Source organism: Sesamum indicum, unplaced genomic scaffold (genome assembly GCF_000512975.1).
Source record: "Sesamum indicum cultivar Zhongzhi No. 13 unplaced genomic scaffold, S_indicum_v1.0 scaffold00159, whole genome shotgun sequence".
NCBI lineage: Eukaryota > Viridiplantae > Streptophyta > Magnoliopsida > Lamiales > Pedaliaceae > Sesamum > Sesamum indicum.
The window spans coordinates 148,094-158,881 of NW_011628066.1; the positions used below are offsets into that span (position 1 = coordinate 148,094).

Consider the following 10,788-nt stretch of genomic DNA (forward strand, 5'->3'; position numbering starts at 1 on the left):
GGTCGCAAGCTAGGTTTATATATCCAAATCATTTGAAGATTAGAAATTCGTTTGCTATTATGATTTATTGATTCCGAGTACTGAAGTAATCTTTATCTCATCTTATTAATTTTTATTCTAATATTTAGTTATTTTCTTGGTAATTTTTTATTTGCTCTTTAATCTACATATAACACTTTGTTTGTAGATTTTTTGACCATTCCTAAATAGAAAATAAAATGTGTTTTGTTTTTTTAAAAAAGAATATTGGTATGGACAAATAGTTTGAAAGTTGTAATTCTAAATTAGCTGGTAAACTATTTTTATAAATTATTATCGGTAATTTTTTAATTTATACTAATTTCTATCGGCAAAATACACAGACACTTGATATAGAAAATGCTAAATGTCAATTAGAATTTTTGTCTTCTTCAGTCTCGTAATCCTCATCAAAGCTATCGTCGTCAGACTCGTCATAAGATTTACAGTTCCCCGATCGGGATGTACCTGCTCCTTGTTGATTAGCAATATAAAGCTCAACGACTAATAGTGTACCATTTGGGTTATGCAGGTTATAATTATGGTTGTCCGTCGGAACTTCGAGGTATTCCCACAACTTCTTGAAACGCAATGTCGGTCCATTGAGAGTCAGGGTGTATACGGCTTTATGCATCACGTTCATCCTCCTTTTGTCCAGCTCAAGCTTCTGTCAGTTACATATGATTTTCAGGTCCTTCCATGTATTCAGAGTATCCTTCGTTGTTCCTTTTATATCCATCACGGTATTGAATATAATGTCAAGCATGTTTTATCAATGTGCATGACACCAAGATTGCATCATATGAGATGCATCAACCAGTAGTCGAGCTCCCAAAAGATGCTTTTCTTTGTCCACTTATACTCGCTACCTTACCCGTCCGCAAGTGACAACGACACTTCAACCGCAGGGCTAAACTCTCCAACCCATTTGCGGATCTGTTCTCCCATCAATCTTGGTTGTGCAACATTCCTTTCTACTCGGTTCTTATTGAATGCTTTCTTGTTCCAACGGTTTGGATGGTCCATGTGGAAGAACTGCCTGTAATAGTCAAAGCAGCATGACTTTCTACTGTTCTGTAGGTAGAATGAATGTGCGTCTTCCATACAAACTGGACACCGCATAGCACCAGTGGAACTCCATCCAGAGGCCAATCTATAAGCGGGTAGGTCGTTCACAGTCCACATCAACATGGCGTGCATTGCGAATAACTCGCTTTTCAGTGTCGCACGTTAGTACACCTACATGCCGCAAATTCTGCAAATCCTCGATCAAAGGCTCCAGATAAACATTGATGAAACGTTTAGGATTGGAAGGATCGAGGATCACCATTATCACCTCAGCAGTCATGCACATTCCCAGTGGGGATTGTATGGTGTAAGTATAATGGGGCGACCTGAGTTCGTACGACCGTACTGCCCGTGCGGTGCGCGCCAATCCGTCCACAAACTCAATCTAACATTACGGGGCTCTACTACAAAATGAGGATATGTTCGATCAAAATGCCTCCATGCATCTGCATCAGACGGATTGAATACGGATCCCTCTTTCGTTAGATTATTAGCATGCCACGTCATTTGCTCGTCAATCGCTTTTGAAGCATACAACCGTTGTAAGCGAGGGGTAATCGGTAGGTACCTAAGACTGGTATACGCTGTCTTTTTGCGATTAGGATTTCGTGCCCTGGTTGACTTGTACCTAGCTTCTCCACAAAACATGCAATAGTCAAAGATCACCTTCCAGTATAACAGGCAACCATTTTACACACATCAATCTTCCAATAGGTAAACCTAAGTTTCTTATCAATTTCTTCATAGTATAGTAATCCTGGGACAAGGTATGGTTGCGTTACTATATGATCAACCCACTGGGATATTTGGTCACATATATGCTAAGAAAATGGCCAACGACCTTCATATTCACCAACTCAGCAACAATCTTCAATTGAGATTGGGTGCAACCGTTCCCCAATGGCTGCTCTGCTGCATGCACTACATCGTGAAACTGATTTGCTAGCCCAGACACATAATCGTACCACCTACCGTAATATGAACTAGGTCCTACATTAGTAGGATACGACCCCATAGCATTATCAGGCACACTATCCCGGTTATACTTAGAACCATCCTCCATGCCGAATCATCTGCACTACATCACCCCAAGGCGTACTGGTACCCTCCATAATATTAGAAATGGGAGTTTGCTCCTCCTGCAATGGGGCCGCAGTGACGGCCTCAAAATACTCCTACACCCTCTCCTCGCCTCAAAAGCTTTCGAAAAGGTAAAAGATCTTCGAATTTAAAATTTCCTTTTTAATTATATATGTTGACAAAATAATAGAAAAATAATAATGAGAAAATTTACTGGCTATAAATCAATTAAAGTGCAAGTAATGATCTCCAACACTTCATTATCCATTTTATTTGGATTTTCATTGCCCGGATCTGATAGAATGTCTATTAAGATAAGAACAAATAACAAAGATAAGAGTTAAAAACATGAATGTTTAGGAAGTTTTAATATGCATCCTGACAAAATGACATAATAGTTCATTCATTTTTTATAATCTTCTATAGTTGAAAAGTTATAAAATAAAACATATCCACATAAATTTTGATCAAAGATAAAATGAATTTATAGATTTTGAATTAACTTGTTCCAGCACTAGATCACTCCTCGGACAACTATAGAGTATAAAAGCTGCAACCTCCTTTAAAGAGCGGAAGTTTTCAGAAACTCTATCATGAATATAGTACTATTGCATGAAAATTTGGTTGAAGAATGTTAGTTATATTATATTACTTTTGCATAACTCAGAAATTAAAGATTATTTAGGTAAAGTATTAAATAATTACTACCTTATCAGTAGCATTTGAGGCTCCTCTAATCATTCCTGTAGGGGTAACTTGGATCTTGGTTGGATTTTTATTGTCTAAATAATTTTCGGTAGAGGGTCCACGTCTTGTTGGAGAGGCACTTTCTTCACCTTTACGTCCAACTTGTCTTCAATTTCTTGTACAATTATGTAATACATGTCCATTTCCCGTACTTCAACCTGCCATACATATATACGTTAGTAGAATAAATGAGTTTAGATTTTTCTCACTATTCTAAGTTGAGGATATGGATGAATTAACTATCTTTGATTTGCTTTTTTTCATAATGTTGATACTGTTTCTTCTTTATATTCACCAATGAAATAACCAATTTCATTGGAAAATGTCACGTGCATATTATGTGCATGGCAACTGTAACTAGGGAAAATTTTCAGAGACAAATGTCCGCAATGTGCTGCTTTTTTTTTTTTTTTTTCTTAAATTATTGTCCTTCGTTGCTAGAATAAATTTTAAGTGGGCCAAAAGTGTTACCTTCCATACTTATAGAACGAAAATTATAATTTTTCCAAGAAAAAAAGAAGTTGAGTTCATTGAACTATTAATTTGTATTAATGTTGTAACAAGCTGTCAATATCTTTTAAATTATGCTAGTTATTCGTCGTGGCACGTCATTCTTGCGTGCATATAAAAATAATTTTTCATATTTTAAAATATATTATATATAATTAAGAACAAAATATATAAACTAACAAATCACATTTCAAAAAAAAAAAATTAAGGTATTCTCGACACAATAAAAAAAGTTAGTGTAGTAGTAATAAAATGATGCTAATCACTTTTGTAAACAAAAAAAGAGCAGTAATTAAAATTAATTTTGAAATTAATTTAACTAGGGGTGCAATTGTGATATTCAAAAATTGGTGCGATGGTGTCATTAACTGTCTTTTGTGAGTGTAGATGGCATTTTTTTTTCAAATACTAGCTATTATAGCACGTCTTTCCTGTAGGAGTAGGGCTTATTTGTCTCTATGGAGGAAGGCTCGTGTGCCTCCATCAATTAAGGCTTAATGGTTGTCTACTCAAGTTTAGGGCTTTATTTTTCTAAAAGAAAATATTAATAATGGAGATATATCTATTATGAACAGAAGTTGTGTGTTTGCACGGAGCAAAATATGTTTGCCTCATCAAAAGAGGATAATTTTGGGGTGCCTACTCAAACAAAGACTTAAGGGCCTTGCTAGAGGAGCGATAAAGTGTCTAGTCAGAGCAAGTTTATATGCCTTCACATAGGAGGGTTCAAGTGCATGCACAAAACTTACAAGAATCGCTAGAGAAGGACCTAGATTTACCTCCTTATATAATCTAAAATACACCAATCTACCTCCCTATCTTTTTTTTTTTTTTGCTATAAAAGACTAATTTACTCATTTGTAATATCACAGGGTGCAAATTTCTATTCACCCATTCATTATATATTTGAAGTTTAGATCAATAATTAATAATAATAGATATACGTATTCAGAATATCCCACCGTAATACAAATGTAGTTAATTAATTCTTGATGCAAGTTATCTTTGAACTACTTAATTTTTATGTCATTGCAGGACGGGGACGAGGTCTACTACCGGTTTCCCCTCGACAAGAGACTACAACACTTATTTACATCTTATTGTAAGCAGAAGAAATTAAACTACGACGCAATAGCATTTGTGTACAATGGCCAACGCATCAAAGCTTCAAAAACTCCCCTGGAGGTAACGTCTATTGATACTTTCGCGTAACATCTTTATTTCCGTCTTTGATGCTAGAATTTAATGTTAACTGTGATTTTGTAACGATATGCAAAAATTGCTGCACAAATAGGAAATATGCAATTTACCTCCGTGATATGAGAAATGAAAAAAAAAAAAAAACTGTTCCGAATAAAATAGCAAATTACCCCATGTGTCTTGAAAAATGAAACCAATTACCCCCCACCCCCACCCATCTAAATAGTGGGGTAATTTGCAATTTTTTTTTCATAGAAAATATTTGTTCATTTCACATATCACATGGGGTAAACTGCATTTAACCCCTTTTTTACGATATAAGTAAAATTTTTGTTCCTAGCATTGTAAGATCAAAGAAAACAACGATGAAATATGCCGAAAAATAACATTTTGATAGCGGAAATATAATCATTCCCTTGCATTTGCATTTGTTTGCGTTGATGTATTATCATTCGTAAGTATAGTTTAGTTTTGAAGTTGTAATGCATAGTAATGTTTTTGTGCTTATGATGCATGGCTGATTTTCGGACCGAAAGGTCACGTGCACATAAGTCTTGCTTATCGCTTGCTTTTGCTAACGTAAACATCTAATAACTATGAAACTTTTTTATTTGTATTGCTACTTTTGACTTTATACATAGATGGAAATGGAGGACGGAGATTCTATAGATGCCATGATGCATTAGGACGGAGGTGGCTATGCACTCGTGATGACTTGATCAAGAGTGAAGAAAGTTAATACAACGATCAACCAAATAGACATTTATGTTGTTGGTTTGCTTTTATCTTGTTTGTTTATTAGACTAAATGCTACAACGTGTGGGAGTTTGTCTATTTGGATGAGTACTAGAGGTATATGATGACAATGATTTTTCTCACTATTCCTAAGTTGAGGATATATATGGATGAATTATCTATCGTTCTTGATTAATGAAAAAATCCTTGGCAAATGCTTTTGCAGTGGGCAACTTTAAGGAGTCCCCATTCCACCAATACAGAGGTGCTAGCTAGAAGCAGGAGAGAGTAGGTGAGAGCAGGTAAGAACACAGAAGTCTGAAGGATTTTTTCACATACCCGTTACAAAATATCCATTCCAAATCGAGTTTTTTTTTTTGCAGTGCCACATACACAATCACACAAGTTTCTCCCACTAAGACAAAGTCGACGATGCAGATTCATGAGTTACATAAAGCCAGATTAGGATCCACAGTTCAAAAATATACCGTAAAAGAGTTATTTGATTTGACAAAGTTGTGTTATGGAAAGCATAGAGATTTTCACCAGAGAGAAGCCAAGCCAACCATCGAATGGACTTTTGCCTGTGATGTACTCACAAAGGACGCTATGTACTCTTCTAAATATGTGTAGCATAGGACAAGAATGTTGGATTTCAAACAATCACAACTATTCATTTATAGCAGATTTTATATGTAAATTATCATATAGTTTAAATTTTCTTATTTATAAGGTACTTTAAGTTATCATGCTCTATTTCAGTATCATGTAATAGTCCAAGACTTATATTTTTTAGACTAGAGTTGTATTACTTCTAAAAGTCATTTTGCACACTCCTCATCATCATTTTTCGATGTCGTAAACGTTCTATTTGTTGGATGTAGCTCAAATTGGGTGAGCCATGTATGTCTTATGTTATAGATTGAAGGATCAATGCGGATCATGGTACTAATCATTATTAAAACCCGAACATAATTTTTTTTAATAAATTGATTATAATTATATTATGCAATCATCAATAATTAATATCAAATATATATAATTAATTAAAATTAGTATTATAGTTAATCAATCACTAATTTGATATGGATACATTAATAGTATAGGGGTGTCAATGGATAGGGTGAGACCCTACTCAGACTCATACTCACATCCAATAAATATTACTAAACCTATGTCCAAATCCAAATCCATTAAAAAATATAAATTATATTTGGATTGAGTCAATACCCATCAATAAAATTTTGTGAAAGAGGAGAAAAGAATTTGTACCTATGAGTAGAATTTAAATTAAATCTGAAAGGGATTTCTTGAACTTGTGTTATGAGTAGCCGATTCTTTTGCTTTAACTTAAATTAAAAGTGAGAATCAAGAAAGTGTGAAATATGGGAGAAAGAATCTAAAACTTCGAATTTAAAATAAAAGATAAGAGGAGAAAAGAATTTGTAGCATGCGTAGAATTTGTGTCAAGTAGGGATAGAAGTTGGTATGCGCATATATAAAATGAAGTCAGTTGGTGAATTAAAAAGATCAATAACATCCATCCACTTTGCAATTAGCCGCTACTGATCCAACACATTTCTCCAGAAAATCACCCAAATATAAAGTAAAATGGTTAATTCTATTGCAACAATTGCACTTGAAATACTTCGGGACTTATTGATTGAGGAAGCCAAGTTTCTATCGAGTGTGGGTGGTGAGGTTGAGGAAGTCCGTAGGCAGCTCAACATCATGCACTGTTTCTTGAAGGATGCTGATAGGAGGCATGATCGGTACAATTCACAGACAGTCCAGAATTGTATCGCTGAACTTCGCGATTTGTCCATTCAAGTTGAGAATGTGCTAGAAAGATATGTCATTGAAGTGGTGTCCAGAAGAAAAGGAAAAGGCCTTAAAATGGTTCTAAAAAGATTCACTTGTATATTGAGCGAGTAGTCAAGAATGCACCAAATCGGAGAAGACATTAAAGATATCAAGTCTCGAATGTCCGTCCTCACCAAACAGTCGGAGTCTATGAGTGTAGGAGACAACTCATCAAGATTGGTAGATGATACCGATAGGTTAAGAAGAACGTATGGGCATGAGGTTGAAAAATATTTTGTAGGAATGAAGGAGGATATTAAACAGTTGGAATCAGTTCTGACAACTGATGACAAATCAAATGGAGTGATTTCCAGATGTGGCATGGGAGGATTGGGAAAGACACTCTTGCTACTAAAATTTACAATGGGGAGGCCGTGGAGCGGTGCTTCAAATATCGTGCTTGGGTTTGTCTAAGTCAGCAATTTCAACCTAAAACTACTTTCCAACGACTATTAAAGCAACTTCTTCCGAATGAAAGTGAAGAGCAAGACGAAGATACATTGGTCAGAAAGTTGTACCAAGTACAAAGAGACAGAAAATGTCTCCTAGTTTTTGATGACGTTTGGGAAGTTGATCACTAGAATTGCTCAAGGCGTGCCTTTCCCATTGCAGAGGCAGATAGCAAAGTTTTGCTCACAACTAGAAATCAAAACATTGCTTCCAGAGGATACGTCCACAATCTCAAGTGTTTGGATGAAGATGAAGGATGGGAGCTCCTTCAAAAGATAGCATTCCCGAACAACTATTCACAAGGTTAGTTTGAAAAATTTCTTGTTTTATTTTATTGATTTTGAATCTTCTTTCTCTAGTTAGTGACAAAATAAAAAAGTGTAATGATACTAAAGATATCATTAATAGTATATATTTAGCGAAAAAGATTATTTTGTTAAGTCTAATGTTTTTTTATAGTTTTCATGATGACAAGATTGTTTGAATTTTCTTATGTAAATTTCAAGTTGATCTATATGTATAAAATGCTATTGAATAGCAATTTAAAATTTATTTTTTGATACAAAATTTGTTTAAAACGTAAAAGGAATCAAACATTTAGAAAGTCATACGAAGAAATGGATTCAGCAATATAAAGTTATGCTTTCAGATTTTATTTCTATTTTTTATTTGTTGAAAGTATAGGGCGAAATTCTCTTGTTTTGATTTGTTTTAATTACTATACATATTTATAAGAAATTCAAATTTTATAATATTTTGAATTAACTGACATTCATTGATTATGTATTCAGAGATAAGTCATACGAAGAAATGGATTCAGCAATATAAAGTTATGCTTTCAGATTTTATTTCTATTTTTTATTTGTTGAAAGTATAGGGCGAAATTCTCTTGTTTTGATTTGTTTTAATTACTATACATATTTATAAGAAATTCAAATTATATAATATTTTGAATTAACTGACATTCATTGATTATGTATTCAGAGATACCTACAACTGAAATAAAGTTGTTGAAAGAATATGGAAGGGAAATAGTAGAAAAATGTGGTTATTTACCATTACCCATTTCAGTTATTGGAGGAACTCTTCATTATGAAAAGGCATCAATAGAATGGAAAAATGTGTGTAGAAATCTTGATTCGTACCTTCTACATGGGAGAGGTTTGGAGAATGACAGAGGAGTAAGTCAAATACTAGATTTGAGTTACAATGTGCTCCCTTACAATCTGAAATCATGTTTCTTGTATTTGGCTTGTTTTAAAGAAGATGAAGAAATAGATATAGAAAAACTATATTTACTATGGATGGCTGAAGGTATGATTTGTTCCGAAGATAAGGGAAGAGGAGAAAGTTTGAGAGATGTGGCAGAACGGTATTTATTCGAGCTAGCAAATACGTGTATGGTTGAAGTGGAAACAGACAAGTTGCCGCTATATAATAGATTTAAGTCATGCCGGCTTCATGATATGATACGAGATTTGTGTTTGTCAAAAGGAAAAAAAGAAGGATTTCTGGAGGTTATAGATAAAAAGATGGGAGGAGAAGAGTCTTCAATTTGTAAAACAAATAGATTGGCTATCCATATGGAGGGAGTGGATAACGATGTTAGTTACAGGATTGGGGAAAATAAGAACATAAGATCTTTTCTATTCCTCAAAACGGACTGGCGAGATACATTTTTGTATAATTACATTACGTTTGGGATTTTCAAATCTCTCAAAGTCTTAGTATTGGAAGGTTATACATTTGAGAATCTGAAATTGCCCAAAGGAATCGAAAAATTGAAGCTGTTGAAGCTATTGAGTCTCGAAAATAGTGGTGTGGAAGAATTGCCACCATCTATATGCAAGCTACCTTGTTTGCAGACATTGAATGTGAAAAATACAATTAGATTACCTAATTACATATACAAAATGAGGCACTTGAGGCATCTATTTCTGGGATTTCTTCATGAGAGCGTTGGAGGTGAAAAATTGAAATTAGAAGGGTTGAATGAGTTGGAGATGATAACTGGGTTCAACAGTTTGGTTGATGACATCACTCATCTTCTTAAATTGCCGAAGCTCCGAGTATTGGGAGGAAGAATTTTTTATGAAGAAAGTTTGTCAATGATTGTTGATCACATCTTAAATTATCAAGAACAATTTCGCGACGTACAACTTAATATTGACATCGGTGTTAATATGGATTCGGAAGATGGCTCAACTCTTTTCAAAAGTTTGGTGATGTGTCACTCACTATATTACTTGAGTATTGCATATTGTCGAGTGAGCAAATTACCAACTTATGAAGTTCAACTATATCAAAATGTGATAGAATTGCAGCTTGTGGATACAAGGATTGAGGAAGATCAAATGAAAATACTAGAGAAGCTTCCCATGTTAAGAGTTCTTGGCTTAAGGCACAATCCATATGTGGGCAGCGAGATGGTTTGTGAGGCAACTGGATTTCCTCAACTCAGAGAGCTTTCCTTGAATGATTTGAGGAATTTAGTAGAGTGGAGAGTGGAGAGTGGAGAAAGGAGCAATGCCCAATCTCTCTCATCTAGTTATTGCAAAATGCAGTAAATTGAAGATGATTCCTGATGGATTGGAATTCATTAATACTCTAAAAACACTGATTATAATTATGCCAGAAGAGTTGGTGAAGAGGGTAGGAGTGGTGGATGGTGAAGAAGGAGAAGATTATCACAAAATCAAACACATACCCTTCATTGACATTTATTATTACGACTAACAATGGTGAGACAGTAGTAGTTACATTCCTCATCATCCTTTAATATTGTGTTCATGTGCTTTGGCCTCCATTGATTGTCAATTGCTTCTTGTTATCTCTGTTTGAATCATACATGGCTTTTGAATCTGTTACATTTGTGTCTTTGGTTTTTCTTTTGATTTATAGATCTCACCTTTTGTCACTACTAGTAGGAATCACGTGCGTTGTACGTGATACTTATAATCTTGACAAAATTTAGAAGTTTAATTAAGCAAAAATATAAAATACTTCATAAATGAATACATATTATTTTAAAATTTGATATGCACTTTATTAATGAAAAGATTTTATTCATTAAGTTTAATGAATTTGAAATTTTAATAATTACTGCAAATATATTCA

General features: G+C 34.2%; 1 protein-coding gene across 1 annotated transcript; it reads left to right on the plus strand.

Annotated features, from left to right (window-relative positions):
- The first annotated feature begins 7,299 nt into the window (after positions 1–7,299).
- Positions 7,300–10,238, plus strand: LOC105179442 (probable disease resistance protein At1g58390). The gene is given in 4 exon segments (XM_020691328.1): positions 7,300–7,558; positions 7,561–7,742; positions 7,803–7,974; positions 8,656–10,238. Coding segments are annotated over 4 exon segments (2,196 nt in total).
- Positions 10,239–10,788: the final 550 nt, after the last annotated feature.